This window comes from Scomber scombrus, chromosome 17 (genome assembly GCF_963691925.1).
Source record: "Scomber scombrus chromosome 17, fScoSco1.1, whole genome shotgun sequence".
Classification (NCBI taxonomy): Eukaryota; Metazoa; Chordata; class Actinopteri; order Scombriformes; family Scombridae; genus Scomber; species Scomber scombrus.
The window spans coordinates 17,620,860-17,644,281 of record NC_084986.1 but is presented as its reverse complement, the minus strand read 5'-3'; the positions used below and the strand labels follow the sequence as shown (position 1 = coordinate 17,644,281).

At 42.0% G+C, this 23,422-nt stretch overlaps 1 protein-coding gene across 1 annotated transcript in view; it reads left to right on the top strand.

The window, feature by feature from the left end:
• Positions 1-3,947: 3,947 nt before the first annotated feature.
• LOC133997877 (pleckstrin homology domain-containing family G member 1) overlaps positions 3,948-23,422 on the top strand; it is a 33,803-nt gene continuing 14,328 nt past the window's right edge. Inside the window, exons 1-4 of the mRNA XM_062437597.1 lie at positions 3,948-4,009; positions 14,970-15,544; positions 20,416-20,516; positions 21,638-21,707. Coding sequence (XP_062293581.1) covers positions 4,000-4,009; positions 14,970-15,544; positions 20,416-20,516; positions 21,638-21,707 — 756 coding nt within the window. The 5' untranslated portion in view covers positions 3,948-3,999. The remainder of the gene's footprint in view (positions 4,010-14,969; positions 15,545-20,415; positions 20,517-21,637; positions 21,708-23,422) is intronic.

Sequence of the window (23,422 nt, the reverse complement as noted above, 5' to 3'; positions counted from 1 at the left end):
GAGAGTGTTTTTACTGTGTGTAGGGTCTTAAGCTCTTGTTATAGCTTGTTGTTGGCATTGAAAAGGAGGGAAGTCTGTTGGGAAATCTCCTCTGTGAGTTGGGAGGGATGACATGCAGAGGGGAAATGAAATTGGAGCAGAGCTGGGTGAGGGTGGTGGTGTCGAGGAGTTAGGTGTAGAGCTGCTTGCAAAAAATGTATTGAAATCACATTACTGACTTGATTCCATGTAGAGCAGAAAATACAAATCTATGAATCAGTTCATTGAGAAAAAGTGTGTCCATTTTTTTTTTTACTTTTGAGAGAGCCAGGCTAGGTTGCAACTCCTGGAAAGAAAGCTAACATGTTAAACTTTTCCTTTTAAGACTAAAAGTCCAAACAAAGGTATCTGAGATCTGAGTCTTGGGGATTGACAAAGCTCCTTCCAAAGCCACAGAAGAAGAATTTGAACAGCTAGTGCATTGACTGTGGAGCATGAAATCGGTGGAGTCGTTTAAGTCGTTTATCTAGCAAAAGTGCCAAATAATAATAATAATTTATGAATCAATAATGAAAATAAGTTGCACCATGAACCACAACTATTGTAATCTTTTATTTGAGGCAAAAACATTTCAGACAGTCTGCTAAAAAAATAAAGTTTTCTTTTGTTGGATCAAATCTGAAACCAAAACATGGCGCTAATCTTTGATTTTATCATTATCCTCAGCCTTACCGTCGCCTCTTTCATCCTCTCTTTTAAACACAATGTTGGCATGTATTGCAGCTCACATAGTGATTATCATAGCCAGTAAATGAAGAACAATATTGTCTCTCTGGTCGATATCTTGTAGGGAGTGGAGCGGTGGTTGCTGGAGCACACAGGGTGCATCAGATAAGCCAGAGAGCTGCTGTAGGTTTCTGTCATCAACAGGTCGTGCTCGGCTGAACCGAGGAGTTTAGACCATCTCTCTGTGTGTTTGCCAAGCTAGAGGTGCTCATTATGGACAGAAGTGTGTGTGTGTGTGTGTGTGTGTGTGTGTGTGTGTGTGTGTGTGTGTGTGTGTGTGTGGGGGGGGGGGGGGGGGGGTTTGAGGTGGTAGTGGGAGGGGGTAGGTAGACAGTGTTTGGAATCGGAGTGGAGGTTTAGGGGCTTCGTGGGTCAACGGACCCTCAGACCATTAGAAAGAGGGGTCGTGCTTCTTGGGATCTGGTCTTTGCGTGTGTATGTGTGTGTGTGTGAGAAAGAGGATGGTCCAGGGGGTCTCTATTATTGTTTTGGCGAGGAGAAGGGGGTGGTGTTAGCGGGACCCCATGCTGCTGGGACCAGTCCTTGTCTTTCAGGAGGGACGACAAATAGTCGACACATTTGCTTTAGTGCGTTAGACTGAGGGCTTATTGTCTCACGTGTGTCCTCCCAATGAGGCACATGGCATGTCCTGAACTAACTGCTTTCTAAAATTATACGCTATGATTTCCAATTTGGGTGTTGGGACCCCCATAAAGTGCGACGAGACAAATGTGAGGAGTTGTGTCTATTTATTCAGACTTTGCTTCAGTCATTTTTTGTGAATTTTAGTGTTTGATACTCTGTTGAAACAAGTGAGACATCCTAACTTGAACTCCCTACAGAAGTATGAGTCAAGCTCCACTGGATCCTACAATGTCTATAGTGCGACTTAGTAGCAAATGTAATTAGACCCTCCCCTACTTCTAAATACCCCGCGCTTCAAATGTGTAGGATAGCCTTACAGGTCAAACCTACTAGGTCAAAACCTAGTATATGACTGGACCGTTTATGCCATGACAGATACAGGAAGTGGTGACACATGGGCAAAAGCCTCCAAGAAGTGTGCCAGGCTTTTGGTTAATGCCAATTTGACATAGGGCCTTTTGTCAATTTCTCAATCAGTATGTCAATTTCGGACTGGCATACTTGCTAGTTGGGAGTACAAAACTTCCAAAGATGGGAGGACACAATATTATCATTCTCCAATTGAAACAGCAGCGTAGGCTACAAGGGTTGGTGTGGACCCCTCTGCACACACCTACGCATTTGTGACCATGCGGACTGTATGCTCCAACTGTGCATTTGTTAGAAAAGCAAACAAGAATACCCGTCTCATCTATTGTATGTATGTGTGTACTGTATTCCTATTCTCAAAAAGATGTCACTTTTCCTTTTTCAACTTTTTGTTGTTGTTCTGTAGCATACATGAACACCTCAGCTGCATTCAGACTGAAAACCCTGTGTAAAACAATACTAGGGACTGTGTGGGTGTGAGCGTGTTGTTTAAAGTGCTGGTGAGACAATAAAATACGATCCAGCAAGTCAGGTTAGAATAACAGATTATTGCATTTAAAGACCTGATCAGAAAAAAACTTTGTTTGTATTTGTAATACTTACAGACTGGATTTTATAACTCTTCAAAGTTTTCATGCTGCAGCCCTGTTTACATGCAGGCACATGTGCATCTGTGTCCGCAGGTCTCCGATAAAAGTATGACAGGAACTGCGTCCACAGTCAGCGTGCTAGTCTGCAGCTGTCCGTGGACCTGGAACACGAAAGCATGAATTTGCCTTCAGGAGTCGGGCTGCTAGCAGCTGAGCTGACCGCCTGGCTCAATATCTCCTCCATCGCTGCTGGTTGGTGCAAAATGCATTTTGGGATATTTGGCTCTACCAAGCTTTGGCGGCCTTCTGCTAGCCACTAGTGTAGCTCAGTGAGTGACTCTGTGACAGACAGGCATTTGTGTATATAGGGCTTGTACAGGGCTAGCCCTGCTTTTGTCTCAAACACTTTAAACACTGATGCACAGTTTTGTGTGCTTTGTTAAATGAAAAAACTGGACTAGCTGTAGTTGTTGTAGGCTGTTCCTCAAAGTAAAGTATGGCAAAACTTTCATTTTAGTGTTGATAGCAAAAGTCAGGCATTATAATCGCCCAGTATCAATAACCAGTGCACTGCCTCAGAGGGTAGTTTGTCTGTGGCCATGTTCTCTGGTGTTAATGTTCATCACAAGTCTGGTTGAAAACTGCACCCATCTCCCACATTCTCCCACTTCTCACAGTTTTGTGTGTTTTGTGCTCATTCTACACAGTCTCTCTCTGATCTGGGACACAATGAGCAGTGCAGTGTCTTGCACTGGACGAGAAGCTTTTGTTTGAGCTGGCTCCCGGCCTATTGATCAGCCGTAACACCCCCCCCCCCCCCCCCCATCCTCCTCCTCCTTGTAAAGTGTGTGTGTGCGTGTGTGATCTCTGGAGCTGTGCGCTGTAACAGCAGCAGTTCAGCTGCCTGCTGAGCGTGCAGCGGACGCACACACACAAAAGGTGTCGCCTGCACTACAAGAACTATGGATAGAGCTTCAAGATTTGATTTTGCGTAAAGAGAAGAAGAAGGAATAAAATATGGGGGGGGAAAGAAGGGAAAGAAGGAGAGAAAAGGGGGAGAGAAGGTACTTAATGTGGAACTCCCTACTCCTTGTAATTTGCTGCAGGAGAGAGGGAGGAGGAGTCAGGGGGAGGGGAATACCCAGCAGGGAGGGAGCAGCAGAGAGCAGAGGCCATTCACTCTGACACTCACTCTCACACACACACACACACACACACATGCAAACACACACTTTTAGACACACACATGCACGCAGTGGATGTGTTGCCACAGAGAGAGAGGCATTCAGAAAGAGAAGCAGACAGAGGAGAAAGAAACTAAAGTGAGAGAGAGAGAGAGAACAGGAGAGGACACACCAACCAGGAGTGTGTTGTGTGTGTGTATGTGTGTGTTCAGGAGAAAACAGTGTGTTTATATTTTGAAGGAGTGGACTGCACGTTTGCTCCCAGGAGAAGGGATTCACAATGACTGGAAGAATGTGGAAAGTCTAAAGGGGATCTTTCAGGCTTTGATGGGAATACTTTTTGGAATACTCTGGATATGTGACCCGCTGGGGAAATCCTGTTTTCACCTCACCATTTAAAGCAGCCTAATTTTCTTTCATTTCTGGCGAAGGACATCCAAGTAACAATGCCTACGGGTAAGCAGGATCTGTTTAACTTCTCTTTTTTTAAAAACATTTATTTAGTGATGTTTCCCAGCATGTTGAAAATTATATACACAGAAACAGGTTTCTGAATGGAGGTGATTCTGGGATGTGGTGGGATCAGATAATGTTGTCAAAGGTGTTTTAGGCCTACAAACCTCATCAAAGGCATCTAACCCATATTCATGAAGAATAACACCCTGTTTTTAAAGAGTTTTCTTGCAAAATAAGGTGGCTATTCAACCCTGCCCCTATCAGATGCATTGTCTTGTATCACAAAAAGTTAAAAAAGCTCTTCCTTTCTTGTGGTAAATGGTCAAACATCAGACAACTTGTAATTAATCTGAGGTCTTTTAAAGTCTCTGATGGTTTGGCTGTTTTGTCTCGTTCTTGGCTCTTTTGTGTGGTGTGTGTGTGTGATATTTTTCCCCTCAGCTGACAGCGCTGTGTAAAGTGTCGTCTCCCGGCAGAGCTGTTGTATGAACAGCGTCCTATGGTTGTTTTCTCACCCCTGGCATTAAATGGAGCGTGTTTGCTTTCTCGCAGACATTTCGGGTTAAATTCCTAATGATGCTGAGATGATAGTGTACACGGCTGTTCTTTCATGTTTACTTGGGTTGTAAATTTTACTTTACAACTACAAAACTTCAGGCGAGTTTCTGTTTTTGCGTTATCTGGCCAGGAATTTTAGATATATGTGGTACAAAACAACACTTTTCTTTGTTTGACATTCTTTTTTGTGTGTAATGGTCTCTCACAAATACAAAGGAACAGAGAAACTCATTCTGCATTTTATTTTTATTTTTTTGAACTCCTCAATATCTGTGAACACATGCCAGCTTCCTCTTGTTGGGTGTTGGTTTGACTGATTGTTGAGATGCCATTCTGCAGCCTGTGACCCAAATTAGAGCCTTGAGGGTAGCAGTTGGGGGGTGGCTACAAATGGTGATAGAGGAGAGCAAAGGAGAAGAGAGGAGGGGGGGTGATAATAACTGTTTAGAGCAAACTCTTTGGTTTAGAGGTGCCGGAGACAATGGGACCCCTCCGTCCTCCTCCTCCCCACCCTGCTAGCTCAGTCCTCTGGGAGAGGACATCTGTCCCCCATCCTGGGCTGGGCACTCACGTGCATGGAACTGCAGCCCCACAGAGGCTGGCTGGGTGGGGACAGGGCCATATTAGATGGATGACAGTCATCCATCTAATATACAAAACAAATCAATAGTTTTCCAATCTCAATCTCGTGCAACGGTGTCCACTGGTGGGTGTGTGTGTGTGTGTGTGTGTGTGTGTGTGTGTGTGTGTGTGTGTGTGTGTGTGTGTGTGTGTGTGTGTGTGTGTGTGTGTGTGTGTGTGTGTGTGTGTGTGTGTGTGTGTGTGTGTGTGTGTGTGTGTGTGTGTGTGTGTGTGTGTGTGTGTGTGTGTGTGGTATAGTCAGGATCTGTAGAATGATTAACTTTGCAGCAAACTGAAGGTGGGTGCAGAGAGTCAGCAGCAGAGGTTCCTCTCTAAGCTGAAATCCAATCAGGTCGGAGAATGAGGCTAGTGTGTCACACTCAGAGGGAGGGCAAGGGTGTGTGCAGCAAGGGTCGCATGGGTGTCCCAAGGGTGCGTTGCATGTGTGCGTGTGTGTGTCTGAAAATAGTGGGTGTAAGTTTGCGGGCGGACATTTTCCCACAGAGGCTAAACACCGGAGCTGTCAGCTCTTAAACTGAGCTGCACATACCTCGCTAATGTCCACAGTGTCAATAACAAACAGAAAAACTCAACGCAAGAATACAGAGGCTTTAACTCCCATCACATAAAAACAACGATAAAAGGGTGTTAATCTGTGTAAATAAAATATGTGCCTCCGTGCATGTCTACATCTTTAAATCATTTCAGTGGTTTTGCTTTATCGCAAGAAAAAAGCCATTTGTTGCTAATTAGCCTCCCAGCTGTGAGCGTGTTTACTTTTGCCATGTTTTGTGAGGCAGTGAAAGCCGCAGGACTCAATAAAGTTACACATCATCTTTAATTTTACTAGTCGTGACGTGTGTTGAGATGTTTGAAATACTGTCTTGAGACTGTTGGAGCACGTGCAGCTTTTCTTTCATCAACACTTTGTCTGTTACATCAGCATCTTCTTGTCTTTCTCTATCCATCTGACTAAACATCTGCATCTTAATGTATGGCCCAGTCAGCGCAGCTCTTTGTTGGCGCCGTGATGAGTTTCTCAGGGAAAAACACGCCCCCTGACTCCAATCCCATCCTTTTCCCCTCTCCATCTCTCCACACCTCTGCCCTCTCTCTTCTTCTGCCCCTGCTCCGCCGCAGTCGTTTCGGCCGCAGTGTGAAATCCTGAGTGACACTTTAAGGTCCTTAGCGTCAGTTGAGATCAAGCCTGCATCTCTATCAGAAACAGAGACTGACCCTAAGTGGACATGGCAAAGGATGTGAGGCCGTAACTAAACAGGCAGCAAGGACTTAGATGTCAGTCAGCAGGGAACAAAAGACAACTCTATGAAATTATTCTTTGTTACTTTAAAAGATGAAAACTGAGACAAAAAGATGCTGCAAGAATATAGTAGATTGATTTGGGATTGAGAACATTTTTAAGGGTTAAAAGACTACAAAAGGCAGGATTCAAAATGCGAGTGGGAAATGGAAACAAGAAAAAATCAGGGGAGTGGGAGGTGTTTGACCTTTGGCCTTTCTTCTCATCTTTTCTTCCTACTTTCATTCTTTTGGATCCTCTCCTCCTCATTTCTCACTGTCACGTGTCCTCTTCTCACCATATTTTCCCCATTACGTTATCTTTTCAATTTGCAGCCCCAAATATTACCAACATGCTGCCAGAGCTTTCACTTCAAACTTGTTCTTAAACAATGTTAGTTTATGATAGTAAACGGAATGTATTTAGATTGAACAGACAAAACAAGACATTTCAAGACATTATCATGGGCTGAAGGAATTATAACTGGTCTTTTTCACTATTGTCTGACATTTTCTAGACAAATTAATTGAGAAAATAATTGATAGATTAATCGATGATGTAAATAGTCGCAGCCTTTTTTCAGTGCTCTGTGTAAGGAAGTCATGTTAACAATAAGTCGCATTGGTTTTAAACTTGGTTTGCCATCTGGTCGGCCTGTTGCAGAATAAACAAGAACACACACTGACAAACAAGGCTGATTAAAGGATGCAAGAGCTGTGCGGAGTGTGTGGTCAGGTTCTGTCTAGTTTAACTTGCTCCTCTGAAACAAAAAGCTTCATTTTTTCCCCTCAAGCTTTGGTCCTTTCAGCTGCTAGTATTCTACACAGCTGTGCTGGTGATATTGTTGGTCTGAGTCTCAGACCAATCGTTTAGTGGCCAACTGAAGACAGATAATACAAAGCACCTGTGAATGCTTGCAAGATTTCTCTCTTTTTGGAGATACAAGTAATGCTTATTTGCTTTGCGCACAGTTGATCCATCAGTACATTTAAACAATTCATTTCCTGGTGCCATTTCTTGATTTGCCTTTTCCAGTGTTGCCAAAGTTCAGTTGGACAAGAAATCTGGTTTCCAGGTAACTTTTAAAAGGTATAAAAACCCCTAATCATGGTGTCCTCTTTGCTAAATTGTACAGGGAGAAAGCTGCATTCAGATGAGACTGAAGTAATTTGAGTGGGAATGGGGAGTGTTATGGACACATGTGCTCCAAATGCAAATATGAGCCCTGGTGGTCTGCAGTAACACACAGGCTGGTCCATGTGTATTTTTACATAGTAAAGTATATGCTTGTAGAGGCATGGTCTGAGCCCATAGGAATGTCCTGTGGAGATCACATGCATGCTACAAAGTTGGCAGAGTTGCTTTATGACGTGCCAAACATATTCTAAGTTTCATTGTTGCATATTAGGAAAAACAATGGCAGGAAGGGAGGAAGAATATGGCAGGAATCAAGACAGTGGCAGAATTTGATGTAATTGACAGGATTTGAATAGGTGTTAGTGAACAAGTGTAAGCAAGGAAGGAGTGGAAGAATGAAATGAACAAAGATTTAAGGAGATGTTGGTCTGTATTTCTTCCTCTCTTTCCCTTGCACATTGAAAATTCAAATTGGTGGTGCTGGAAGCTAGATGATGTAGTGACTACTGTACTTACGGGTTATGCAGCATCTACTGTTGTAAGTGGCTAGTTTTGTTTGTCACAAAAAGGGATAGGAAGAAGAAAGCTTTATTGCCATTGCTTCATATGTGCCACAACAGGGTACCTTCAGACCCTTCATTTTGGGCTCCTTTTTGCACAAGAAAATTCAACTTCAGACTACTGGTCACTGTAATAATTCCTCCTCTCCACAATGTACTAGACTATTCACTTTCTTACACAACACAGTCCTTACTGTGTTCAAAAATGTCTTACATGTTCAGCCAAATCTAATGTGAGCCTTTAGCAGTGGGAGTTCGCCAAACCAAGCGGATATTTTCCAAAGATTTATTGCTGAGGGATACTCCCTGGTCGCATGTGGGATTTGTTGCTGGAACCAGCATACTACACATTGTCAGTTTATTACTCCTGCTTAAACCCAATGATTTGGATACCATACAACTTAAAATAAACATTGGCAACAGCCATGGCCGGAGGCATTGTGTTTTTGGGTCGTCCGTCCGTCAGTCCTGTTCTCATGAACACGATATCTCATGAACGCCTTGAGGGTATTTCTCCAACTTTGACGTAAATGTCCACTTGGACTCAAGGATGAACTAATTAGATTTTGGTGGTTAAAAGTCAAGGGCACTGTATCCTCACTTCCGTCCCATTTACATGAACATGATACCTCAGGTACACCTTCATGACATCTGGCATAAATGTCCACTTGGATTCAAAGATGAACTGAGTAGAATTTGGTAGTCAAAGGCCAAGGTCACTGTGGCCTCATAAGTAGTTTTTGGGTATAACTCAAGAATTCATACACTGGTCATGACAAAGTTTCACACAAATGAGTAATTGGATAAAATGATGAAATGATAACATTTATGCAAAACTTAACTGTGACATCAATGTTTTGCCAAAACATTTCTCTGTCCATAATTCAACACTAACTCAGGAACAGAAGATGAGATTGTGAAAATGTTTCATATTTGGTTGGATGCTTAATTGGTGACACTGATCATGGGTGTGCACCTTGAAACTGTGATGATTGTATAGATCTTATGTGCTGCCAGGTTGAAGATGTGTGTGAAGCATCGTCTACGGTCACGGCTATAACTTTGTGTTCTATCAGAATCAGCTTTATTGGTCAAACATGCCAACACATACAAAGGAAAATAGACTTAATATCTTACATTAAATTCCTTTAAAGTCTTCACTATATCATGAGTCTGACCATACATGGATGCAAACTACAACTTGACAGGTCGCAACAAACATCTGCATATGACGTCATCCTCTGAACCTATTTTGAACCTGTTTATGGTTTAAATGTCTATGTAGGATGTTCAAATGCCCATTATGAAGCACTCACAGAGCTGTTTGTACTGTTCGAGCTACTTGCAAGGATCATCAGGGCTGTAAAGAGATGAGGGTGTTCGCAGCTGTTTGCTGACCACTCCAGGGTAAAGAGCACTTCAGGTGACCATAAAGTGTGCGAGTGAAGTGGACAACTTAAGTGTAGCATGAGTCATTAAACCTGGACTGTTAATTGACATGTTGGACTGACTGCATCTTATGCAGCAAAGGTGTCGACCAGTTGTAGTTGTCATGTACATGTTGTGCTCTTGACAAAACGTACAGTAAACTTGGTTGAATTTTTTTGCCCTTGGCTGGAAGCATTTTAATGTCCCTGTAGTGGAATACAACACACACCACATATAGATTTTTTATATATTAAATTGTATCATTAATTATTTATTAATGAGGGAAACTGACTATATTGAATCTACTGTAACTTCTGTGAACACACTGTAGTACTTGGTAGGCCCATTCATTCCAGATTGACATTAGTATTTATTAATTCTTTGACTAAATTAGCACCCTCATTAGCATTAATAGCTATAGGGGAATTAAATTGGGCTTTTCATGTACCTCCTGCTTCTGTAAATGAGAGAGGAAGTCATTACAATCTCAATATATAAAAAATTGTTGCAGTTTTTTAAAAATGTATTTTATACGTAATTTTCTAACTTAAAATGTCCAAGTTTGCTTTCTAATAGTCTTCTTCCTACCTTGTGTTGGCACATTGCTTGGAACATTACTGTGACCAACTACCACAAACCAGTTTAACAGTGCAAAACCATCCAGAGGATTGTGTATCAAGTCCCTTGAGAACAATGGAAACTAAATATTGCTTCATACTGGACATACTCCACAAGGTACCTTTTTTAAAAAAGGAGCGGATTCAAACTAAATTTATATCCTTGTGCTGTCTGAAAATGCTTCTAGTCATGGAAAGTGAAGAGAAAAATGTGGATCTAATCCGGATAAGCTGCTGATTACGTACCAGATTCCTTCAAAGTGTATTTGATTTGTGATGTAGTAAATGGTACTTTAAAAATCCAGTTTCTACCCAGATTTTGTCATATGGATAATCTAAAAAATGCTGAATAATTGTGTTAATTAATAATAACCACTACACTGGACTGTACTAAAACAAAGCAATTGTTTTGTCAGTGTTTTGCTCTCTTTGTGAGTATTGGCTGTTTTGTCTTCAGTCTGGTTATTTCTAGATCTTGCTGTTTGCCTTCCGGATAGACTTGATGTTCAACATATTGAACTTGGCTGAATAGTAAAGCACCCCAGCTTTTTGTCTTTTTCAAGTTAAATGAAAGCCAGAGATTGAAGCCAGGTTCCGCAGACACTCGCTGATTCACTCATTCTCTCGTCTGGCAGGAAACACAGATCTCACACACTATCCTAATCCTTGTATGCACATACATAGGTCACACACACATGCGCAAGCACACACACACAGAGCTGAAACAGTTCCAACCTGCATGCCTAGGACCATAATTAGAGATCATTTACAAGGATCAGGTTGAACATAATCTGGACAGGAGGTAACTAAAGCCTGGCCATCTTCGCTCTCTGCCTGTGTGTGTGTGTGTGTGTGTTTGGGGGGGGGGGGGGGGGGGGTTGTGTGTGTGTGTGTACAAGAGCCAGTTCACCCAGGAAACGGCCAGGGTGTGCCCCAAACATGAAGCTAGAAGGTGAGAAGGAGGGGCCATGCAAACACAAGATGAAGCAATCTATCCCTTGATGTTTGTGTTTCACCCCAAACGGAAACACATGGTTTCACTGTATTTAACTCTCCTTGTATGTTTGTGTGCGTCTGCAGGTTCCACATGTGCACATTCTGTCCGTATCTAACCTCACAAGTTGGTGTGAGGACAATTAAGCTATTAACTCTTATCTTTGGAGTGATAAACCTAATGTATTTTGTGTGAAACATACACACACGTCATATTTAACATACATCACCCACTGTGATAAGAAAGGCTATATCATAGATTTGTCAAAGAGCAAAGAAAATGGTTAGTTATCTATTAATATCATAATGTGCAATGTATGGCTGCCCTTTGTGTCGCACGTATGGTAACTTTAAAGCAGTGTGTTGCTTATCAAAAAGCCAACGGTGTGTGTGTGCGCGTGTGTGTTTGTGTTGTTTTCGACCACTAGATTACTTTTCATTCTCTGATCTGTAATTGGTAAAAACTGGGTCAGGCTTGGCAGTGCAGACATTTGGATGGACACACACACACACACACACACACACACACACACACACACACACACACACACACACACACACACACACACACACACAGTGAATCAGTTCCAAACTTGTCTGAGGAAAATACAGTTTCATGTCACTTCAGTTTTGGACGCTCCAATTCCTTCCTGCTTTTCTTGGCACTGCAGTGGAGCAAAATTAAAACTAGAGAAAGCTGTGATTCAGCACTTCAGACTATCCCTTGTTGGTTTTTAAGAGATGGATTTTAAAAACGTACGTGTACATTAGGAAAGAGTGAGAATGAGACCTCTATATTTCAAGTGTGGAGTTGGGTTTTGTAACATTAATTTGTTGACAATTCTGTAGTTTTGTTCACCAACTGGGAGGTATTATCAGAAAATCCTGAAATTTCTAACTCCAATTGAATTAAATCAGGATGCTGCCATGAACCATTTTTGCAACTTGGTTGCTTGTAATTATGGTTAAAACTATACACATGAATTTATAATGTAAATAAAACAATTATTTTGTGTATTTATTTCTGTTTGTGTGTGTGTGTGTGTGTGTGTGTGTGTGTGTGTGTGTGTGTGTGTGTGTGTGTGTGTGTGTGTGTGTGTGTGTGTGTGTGTGTGTGTGTGTGTGTGTGTGTGTGTGTGTGTGTGTGTGTGTGTGTGTGTGTGTGTGTGTGTGTGTGTGTGTGTGTGTGCTTAGCTTGGCACCATCTTTATGGGAAGCTATAGGCTAATCGCTTTTGGGTCAATCACCAGACTTAATACGGTCCTCTTGTAACTGTCAGTCAGAAAGAAAATGAGCGTATTCCTTTAATATTCATCAGATCGGCCGACACACATCTCCAAATCTAGATCTAGATGATCTGCTGACACATCTGCCATTGCAATTCTATATGGTGATAAGTAATATAATATGTCACATGTTATGTTTCCAGCTTCTTCATTGTTTGACTACATGTGGCCAAAAGTTCAGAACTTTGATACAAGCAGATCCAGAGCAGGAACATCATGTAGATTCAGTTTCTTTGCTTGGTATTGATGCAGTAGTGGTTGCTGTAGTCAAGCATGTGATCTTCTCACCCCAGACCAATCTAACAAGCAATGCCAGCTACCAGAGTGTTCTCAAAAGAGGTGTCACCATAGCAGAAAGACCTCCAAGGTACTGATTTGAAAGGTGAGAGAGTGGGTATGCACTGGGATTCTTTGAGGTTTTTCTCAGTTTTACGTATCATATTTTTGAACACAAGTCAGTGATCTCTGATGCTTTGATGTGAGATAGGTTTAGGCTGAGAAGGTGCTACTGGAGAGAGTGTCGCTGTCCTATAAGACATTGGATCACAGTGTTGCCACAACACCAGAGCTGCAGGGTCACCGGTGTGGTGAGCTTTGATGATAAAGATTGGTGTCAACTCCCACCAAGTTGGTATGAGTCTTTGCTTGCCTGTTCACCGTACGTATTTACTTAAAGCTGGCCTTTCTATGAAAATGTTGGAGGAAATTTAAATGGCTTCCGTCAGATACGCTGCATGTGTGGTTTCATTTCAGCTGGCCTGACTGTGGGGCCTTGGGAGTTGGTAATCATATCTTAACGGATCTCTCCACCGACACGAGGTTGTGAGCCAGTTTGGCACCGGCTTAAGGCCAGATAGACTCCTGTAGTTGCACACGCACACACACATACACAAACCTGTCTGTCTTCCATGGAAATAGGGCCTTCATTCATTGCCTCACAGAGGAGTGTTCTCAGCATTACCCAGTTAATCTTGTCATTAAATCTCTTGCTCTGCATTTCTGCAAATAATGCTCACGTTTACAGTTACCAGGGGCACAGATAAATGAGAAAGTGTAATCACATCTTTTATGTTTCTTATTAATGTGCACGTATTCTCACACAGCGTAGTAGTAACTGCTGGCTGCTTGTGTGTGAATCGTTTCATTGGGTGGAACTGACGACAAATCTATGAGAGCTAGTGGCCCTCATGGCAGTTGGTCAGTTGGGCTGTGGTCGGCTGGAATGTCAGGAATTGGGTTGTAAACAGATGGAGGCTGTCAGAATATGAAAGTGTTACTATGACTGCTAGAAGTTAAATACAGTGCATCTCTTTAACTTAGTTTAAATGAGAGGAGTACAAGGTCCGTGCCTGTTGAGAGTGTGAATTTAATTAGAATTTTAATGGCTCTGTGTGTGACATTCAAGCATTAACAAATCATCAAGTCATTAGATTTTGAGAAGAATTATATTTTACACATTGCCTGAACATATTACAATATTAAAGTTTATATACCTATATTTTGTACTTATGTACTTATATTCAGCTTGAGTGTACTAATGACACCTATTGCATGCCTGTCTTGGAAGAGGTATCCCTCCTCTGTTGCTCTTTCTGACGTTTTGGCCATTTGATTTCCCCCAATTATTACGTTTTTTGTCCTTCATCCAAATTGAAGGTCTCAGAATAGAAGGGGTTTCAATCCAAACAAAGATAAAACTGTGAGTTTCAATGTAGCAACAATAAGATGACAGGCAGCAACAGCATGTATTGTATTTGCGGTTTCAATTGTAGAGACAGTAGCATAACAATTCCACTGAAATATGTTAAAGATGCTGATTGTCTAGACGGCCGTCTTATTTGTTTACAGTAATTACATGAAGTCATCATGAATAATATGAAAGCCATATATTTAATATTGCAATAAACAGAGTTTGTTTAGACTGCATTCAGATCTACAATGGCAGTAAGTCACATCAACATAAAGGGCTGCATTGGTGTTGGTGTGTTACTACATGTTGGCACAAATGAAGGTGGGCAGTTTATGGTCCTCAGAGAAAGGATTGTATAACTTTTAAAGCTGTTATTTTTGTATTATGGCCACAATCTTTTGTTTCCTGGGTTTCATTGCTTGCATGGGTGACAATGAATTTGGTTTGTCAGTATGATGCCTTGCTTGCTGGTGCTAGATGATTACTGAAATATATGCAGCACCATTAGTGTGCAACATTTCACAATGTGTAGGTATCCATTAGTTTTAAATGTCGTGCCAGCAGTCCACGTTTCGGTAAACAAGATTGCTTCCCCCTTGTGGGTCTTTATCTAAGCTGTTCCCCAGTATACTTTGTGCTCACAGGGGTACCCCAATTGAGACTGCGCCATCTGGTGGCATTAATAATTACGGTTACATTTTACTACGCAGCTACATATATGACATGAAACTAACTAACAGAAATTCATGTCTTTCTCATTTTCTTTCTAGACGATTATAACTACCTGCCTGATGCGTTACCTCCTCTTCCTGAAGTCCCGGACTCCGGCTCAGTCCTGAGTTCCGCTGACATACCGGTCCGCTGCCTCCGCAACCCTGCCTTCCGCCACGCCTCCACGCGCTACTGCTCCGCCCACAGCATGGACTCTTCCCCTGACAGTGCCGAAAGGCCCATCAGCTACAGCTCCACCTCCTCCTCTGCCTCGTCTCGGGACAGTCACTGCTCGCTTGGCAGCCGCACCACCCTTGTCCCCACCCCTCACTGTAACCCGGTCACCACAGATCGGGACTCCGGGGCGATTCGGTTGGAGCTGGTTCCGGCCCGGCAACTGGGATGTGGAGAGGAAGACGACAGAAATGACAGAGGGATGGACAAAGAAAGGGGGCCAGGGAGGCAGAGCAGTGGCCAGACGCCAACAGAACATTCGGAGCCTGAGCGGAGCCTGGACAAAGGAGCAGAGCGGACTGGTCAGGTACAGGGACCCAGGACGTATGTGGACCGGGTGGTGCAGGAGATACTTGACACAGAGAGAACCTATGTCCAGGACCTGCGAAGCATTGTAGAGGTAAGGAGCAAAATCCACAACAATATGACTTTGTTATTGAATACAACCTGTTTCAGAAATTGGGAACAGAAGGATTCTACATATGGTCAGGACTTATATATAGGAATATTCGCGCATTTGGCAGGATATCAAATGTTGAGGAAGGTCTTGAATGAGTTTGTGCTTTTCTGAACTAGATCAGTTCCAACTGTGAAGTATCAGCTTTCACTCAGGAAGTTTGTGTGAAAGTAAATGATGAGGATAAGGAATAATCATGATTGTTTCCTGAAGAATTTTTTTAACTGGAAGAGTTTGTTTACTTTTGGGTGTGAGGTATTTAAAATCAATAGTTCCCAACCTTTTTTTAAGCTTGTGACCCCTTAAAAAAGCATGTCTGAGACAATAAACATGGTCATTTTCATTACAGAAATATGCTGGGGTTTTTTTCTAATTTCCTATCTCATTAATCATCTCACATGCCCTCGGATTTATCTTGCAGCCTTAAGTGGAGGGTGTGGACCCCAAGGTTGGGAACCACTGTTTTAAATCAATAAATAGAAACAGAAATTAGAGAAGGAGATAATGGTTTCAAACTTTTTAGTAAAAAACAAACAACAAAAACAAAATTACAGAACTAAAATGTTTACCAAAAATCTCAAAGTACTAGCTGATCCAGTTTAGGTCCAAGCAGCAGTGGCACATCATAAATGTTTTTCATTTGTGACTGCTTAACCTTGGCCTTTTCAGAAATACAGGGCTTTAAATCACCAGATAACACACATCCTTTCGGTCTCTGTGGTTTTCCTCACACACACGTGACACATACAGCTTGTTGCCTGCTGGGAACCTTCAATACAATAAGGTCACCTGCGCTTGCAGGCAGGGTTTGGTTGAGTTACACGACACCGGTGCCTTTGTGCAGCAGGCACAGGCACACATTCAAAACTTTAGAGGTGTGCATGCACACTCATGTAAGCACACACACATACTGTATGCACACACACTCAGACAAATAGACTCTTTTTTTTAAGGTTGGCTTTGAACTGAAAGGATACACATTGCCTCTAGTCAGCGCTTTAGTAGATTTGTTTAGGATTGGGAGTAGTGGTTTGTATCAAAGGTTGCTCTCCTTTCTCTCTCCCTCTTTGTTTCTCTGACTAACTATAAAAATGTGCAGTGCAGATGCGACGCATGTTTTGCATTTGTATTCTGCAGCTTTTTTTAGATTGTGTTGTAAAATGACAAAATGTTGGAATATCTTGTATTTTGCATTTGTGAATGAGCTGTCCAGTGTTTGTGCATGCGTTGAAACTTTTCCTTCCTTTTGACATATCTCCTTTCTTAGCAAAACTTTTCTCCCCCAGTATATGCTGTCTGATCAAGGGCCAGTGTGAGTGTTTGTAAATGTATGTGTCTGTTACTGGGGTTATAAAGGGTCATAAGGTGAATGACTGTTGTCAAACAAAAACAGGAAATTCGTATTCCTCAAGAGACGGGATAAGCAGAGGGAATGAGGTTTAGATTTTGTGGTTTTGGCCTGTCACCCCTGATTGATGTCCCACCCTCTCCTGCTCCTCCTTCCTTTCCTCCCTTGCAGGAGGTGAGGAAAAGGGATAGAAAGAGAGGAAGGTAGGAAAAGGGATTCAGTTCTGAGATAACAATGTCTGAAGTAGGTTAGGAAAACACTGAACAGAGCTTAAACACTGCACTTAATAACCCTCTACCGCTTGTACTCTGCAGAACAACTCTCGACATTTGCGAAGCAGACCACCCAGCTGTGGAAGACCACACTTACATGGCAGGACTGCTCATTTTTCTTTGGAAAAGACACATGCATTTAGGCTTTCTTCACCCCTTTAATGACAGTTTCAATGAGTGCACAGAGGATGGATTGCACTGATTGTATCTGTGTGAATAGAGCTTTGACAGTTTACCTATTGTGAGGAGTAAACTCCAGCTGCTGGACACCATAAGCACAGCATCCTATATCAGCACTGTCCTGTTCGAGCTGGTCCTGCCCCTCTTTTCCATAATCCTTTTACCCATGCTGCTTCCTGCAAGGGAAGAGGGTGTGACAGCCTCAACACAAATATTTACCCAGACTCTCCTGGGCTCACCTGTGTTTCATCTGTCAGCAGTGATGTGGCGTACTGGTCGACACAAACTCATACCCTGCCCGTGTGCAAACTGTTCGTGTGCGGTTAGATTACTTACATGTGCACTTACATGCAGATATAATGCATTTCTGTGTGTGAATGCTGTTCAGTGTTTGTTAGTTCTGCGTGATCACCCCCACTTTGCTTGATCGGCAAGTGTAATGCGGCCAATCCGTCATCCGCAAACAACCTCAAAGACAAAGCTCTGATCTTGCTTTCCGTCTTCCTTTTTCCAGGCCATTTGAAGTTGGCCAAGAATTTGGAAATAAACTGTGAGCATCAGTCAACCCGCAGAAATATTCAGAGTAATGAGATTTGGATGTTTACACTGGGCATTGTCTGGAGGACAGACTTCCTGCTGCAGTGCAGAGTGAGGGGTGTTTTTTGTGTGTACTCGAGGAGGTTAATGGTTAACACAAGAAAATATCAAGTTTGTACATGTTGTGTCTGATGCTTAGCAGGGAGTGTACCTTGAGAGATGTGTGTGTGTGTGTGTGTGTGTGTGTGTGTGTGTGTGTGTGTGTGTGTGTGTGTGTGTGTGTGTGTGTGTGTGTGTGTGTGTGTGTGTGTGTGTGTGTGTGTGTGTGTGTGTGGGGGGGTGCGGGTGTGTGTGTGTGTGTGTGTGTCTAAATGAACGCTGCCCATTGTTGAGCTCAGTCAGGCTTTAGGTGAGCATGATGAGTGAATGGGTCAAGCCGGGTCAGATCCGTGACCCTGTGGCTAATAAAGCATCACCTTACACATTACCTCCGATAGTCAACAAAATAAACATGACCCCATGACATGACCTCTCAGACATAACCACCGTTAGTGTGATTTCCAGTATTATTCCAAACTCAAATCCTCCAACTAAAATCTTGCCTTGAAGCTCTTGTTGAATATCTTGGAGGCCTCTCACTCCCTCGTAGTTTGAATGAACGATTCCATCCTCTTAGTTAAGATTGTACTCTTTCTATTTCTATATCCCTCCTTTGCCTAACAAAACACAGTTTAATGGATTGCTGCTCAGGCTGAGGCACATTATATTTTACTCATAATTTACTCATAATAATGGCTAAATAACTACATCAGTACAGGGAACAGAAACCACAGCAGCAGACTCGAATGGAGCAAGCAGACTAAAGGGAGTGAGCAGCAATTTTCTCTCTCTTTTTGTTGGTCTCTCTTAAAAACACTCATAAAAACAGTGTCCTGTGTGCTGAAATGAGCAGTGGGTGTGTGTTAGTACATGTTTAGGGCAACCTGCTTCTTTTCTTAGTGTTGTAATGTCTGTCCTGCCCACTTGCAGACTGTGGTCTAGTTTGTAATGGTGCCATTTTAAACTGTAATGGTGCTGCCACCAGTATGCTTCCTCCTCCTGAACCCCTTTTCCATGTCCGCTTATAGTTTAAATACAGCTGCATGGATGCATTTGCACAACTGTTATTGTTATGTAACTGTGTTGGGTGGTTGGATTAAGGCTGGCAACTTATTATGAAATGATTTGCCTGGAGGAACAGATACTATCAGTGCGTAACCCATCTGTCAGTGAGACGATCAAAAGACGCAAAGAGCAGAGAGACCAACGTAGACTTTTCTGTCTTATGTGTGTGTTGTCTGATTCATATTTAAATTTGTATTTACTCTAACTGTAATTACAGGACATGGAGTACAAACAGCATATAATTGAATAATGATGAAACAAAGGTAACCAACGGGAATGAAGTGTAAAAAAAAAATAATAATAATACCAGCCTACAGCATTAGATACTACTTTACTGATCTCTCAAACACAGCACAGTGCCTGCTGCCTGCACAAAAAGAATAAACTAATCCTAAAAAAAAGAGATGATTTTACAGGTAATAACCATTAGTGCCCGTGCTACTGAAAGTGCTTCCTGTCTGTCTTTCTCCACCGCTCACTTTCTTTCTGCGGGGCAGACTACGAGCTGAGGCTGGTGTTTAATCACATGGAGTTGTATCCACAAGTCTTCACTAACAACAGTGATGGAAGCTGGGATAAGAGACAGGGACTTAAATCTTCCTGACTACCGGTTTTTCAACAAGGACTCATGTTAAACCTGTGTTCTCCTGCACTGGTCTGTATTATTGGCTTAAAAAGCTGTCTACAGAAAACACTAATGCAAGTATTAAGCAATGCAGATGGATAGTCATTATCTACTGGTATACCAGGGTTTTAAAGTACAATTTTAATGTCTCTCTTGAAATTGTTTGCACAGAACGGTTGTCAATAATTTAGCTCACATTATTATGTGGCTGGGACTAGAGCACATCCAAGAATGATATAAAACATTGACTTCTTTTTAGAGCCGGATTGGTGGTTTCAGAGTGGAATATGTATAGCCTGTGACCAACCAAATCTCCCTCTTGACAATTAAGACTATATCCATCAATGCTTTCTATTTCAGCCTGTTACAGGGTTATCACGTGACCCTTTTTTTGAGAGTCTGATCTCAAGTATGGTCTTATTTGGTTCTCTGGACCGAAATCTCCAAAACCACCTTTCTGAAAACCATAAATTATACTTGTCATGATTTATTTCCATGACTCTTTAAATAAAATAAGTAACTAAAGTAGTTGACAAAATGTAAAAATTCTCACACTTACAGATCACTTGCAGAGCTCTTAGTGTGTGTGCGTGTGTGCCGAGGCTGGTGCCAAACAAGATGTCATATCCTGTATAATATATCCTCTTTCATCAATGTTCTTTCTCTCCCTCTCTCTTTCTCTCTCCAGGACTACTTGCAGTGTATCTCTAACCAGTCTCGGCTGGCCTTGAGCTCAGAGGATAAAGGCTCTTTATTTGGCAACATCCAGGACATCTTCCACTTTAACAGGTATAATACACACAGAGAGGTGCACCCTCGAGGCTTCAGACTTAGGACTGTGACAGATTTAAGTCACAAATATAAAGACTTGAGACTTGACCATTGTGAGAGTCGACTTATTTGAGACTAAAGACATTCAAGTCTCACGTTTTTCAATCAGAGAGATCTTGCGTAACCACATGACTTGAAAATTCAGCTTTCTAAAATCTATTATTGACACAGCTCTGAAAACAAAATGTTCAAACACACTGCTATTGTAATGGCCAGCAATTTGTGTTTGAAGACTTGCTTTTGAGGACTTCCCCTCAAGAACTGGAAATGTGACTTTGACTTCAAACTTGACTCACATTTTTCACGACTGACATGAGACTAAACTTGGACTTGGCAGAGGAAAAAAAGAGATTTTAAAAGCGGCTCAGGCTAAACATAAATAGACTCTTGTGTATACTAGTGAAACTGTGCTGAGCCACCTGCTGATATCTGGGAAGGGCGTTGTTGTAGCAGTCAGGTGTGTGTGTGTAATCAATCCCCGTCTGCATTCTGTGTGTGTGTGTGTGTGTGTGTGTGTGTGTGTGTGTGTGTGTGTGTGTGTGTGTGTGTGTGTGTGTGTGTGTGTGTGTGTGTGTGTGTGTGTGTGTGTGTGTGTGTGTGTGTGTGTGTGTGTGTGTGTGTGTTCTTTCTTCAGACGAGATGGCTAGTTGAGTGTCAGCCATGGTGGTCCGGAGACACAAACATTTTCTTCCACCTATTCATTTATCAGCTGCTGTGTGCAGACAAACTGGCCAGTAAAAAGGAAGCATAAAAGCAGTTTTAAAGCAGTCACAATGACCTCATGCTTTAGCCATGAAACAATAACTTCACCAGTGACCTTTTTTTCTCTTCGCACACACACACAACTGTACACGGGAGTTGCCTGTTTGAATTCATGGAAGTTTCTCATTTGTTCAGAGGCAAGTGCCCTAAGACCTAATTTCTGTACCCAGGGTGACTCCCGAAATTCACTACAATTGTTTGGAACAATGAATACTGGGAGAGTTTTTATATGTTAACATGTATGTGTCATTGATGGAGAAAAAAAGAATATTGTTAAAATCAAATGCTGATTTCTCTGAGTGCTGCATTTGTTTCAGGGACTTGCTTCACGATCTCGAGAAGTGTAACGCCGACCCTGTGGCCATCGCTGAGTGCTTCGTATCCAAGGTAAAGATTTTTACCCCCACCTCTCCCCTCCCCTCATCTGTCTCCTTTGCCTACACACACACTCCTATATTGCTTGTTGAAACTTGTCCAAACAGCTGGTTCAGACACGTGCATGCGCAGACACACTTTGGGCAAATAAGGAACAGACAATGTGCTAATATTAGAGTTAAGTTCCAAAAAAATCTCATGTAGAGGCTGCATACAGGCAACGGAACATGGTGAGGAAAACAGCATTATTTTGGTAGCTGGAATGTCAGTTTTAGGTGCAACAGGAGGAAGAAGAGGAGGAGAAGGAGAAGGAACAAGGACAACTACAGAGGAATTTTAAGCACCGTCCAAATATGTAATCACCTTTTACTGGAAAAGCAGGAGGGAGATAATAGTCATCAAGAAAAAACTGGACTCAGCATCTTAGGTCAAAGTATCACTGCTTCCACTGTGTGTGCGTTTCAGCTTTTCTTCCTCTCCCATCCATGCCCCATGACATGATTATGCACGATTATGTTCCATGCTAATGCGCCACATTCCAGCACTTCCTCTAAAAGCACTTTACATTCCCTCCCGACCCTACTGCAATTACACCCAATACCACAGAGCAACTGTCCTGACCATGTATGATAAAACAAGTTACATTCTGCTTCACAGACTCCCAAAAAAACAGCAGCTGTTGTTGGGATAAACCAGTTTTATTGCAGGCCACAGCACCACTCTGTATAATTAAGTGAGAGCCATAAACAAATAGACATGCTGACATCTTGTTACTGGCTGATTAATGTTATAGATAGAATGTGTTAACAGATAATTCCACAGAAATTAAACAGTTTAGTGATCTTGATCTACCCTTGACTTGAGGTAATTGAGCTGAATTCTTTGTTGTTGACAGGTATTCTTCAGCTAAGTGCAATATTTATAAAAACAGTAAGTCATCCTTATGGTTGTGGGTTAAATTGGGCCAGAGCCAGCTGAAAGTAAAGCTCTGCCCCCTTAGGTCCAAATCACATCCTGCATGGAGCCTCCTGCTTCAGATGAATTCCCTCTCATGAGACTAGTACTCATACTGCAGATGTCCATTTAAAAACATTAAGACTATTCCAAGTTTTTACTGGAACAAGCCCCCGGCTTGCTGCCGGCAAGTCCTGCCCCGCACTCACATACCTGTGTGTTTCACAGCAACGTGCATAGAATCACTTTTTACTGCCATTCTTCTGGCTAAAAAGTTTCCACAACACACAAACATCACTGTTTGCAAAGTTAGTAGGATTAATAGAACTTCAGTTAGTCAAAATACATAAATGCAGTTTAGATGTAATGATGTTGAGATGCTTCGCAATGGTTTCCCAAGGGTTTCAGAAGCACATAAAACCCTGTACCAAATTTAACTTCTATTGAAAGTTTAACATGGCTTTGATTTAATAAAAAACAAAAACAAAAAAATATAAATCTGACTATTATGTGTGTTTGTTGTGTGAGTATTTATTTTAATCCAAATAGAACTGACCGCACCATTTTTACACATCTACAAATACATTGTGTTTCCACTGAGACTCAAAAGTTTATTCTTAACCTTTAAGAATAGCAGGTTGCAAAAATAATCTCTCTACAAGCTCCATTAGCTGTCCATTGGAGCTTTTGATCATATCAAGCAGTCTTCCTAAGCAAATGAAACTGTCATGGAAATGTAGATGTTCCAAATATTTTTTCTTTCTTGACTTTGT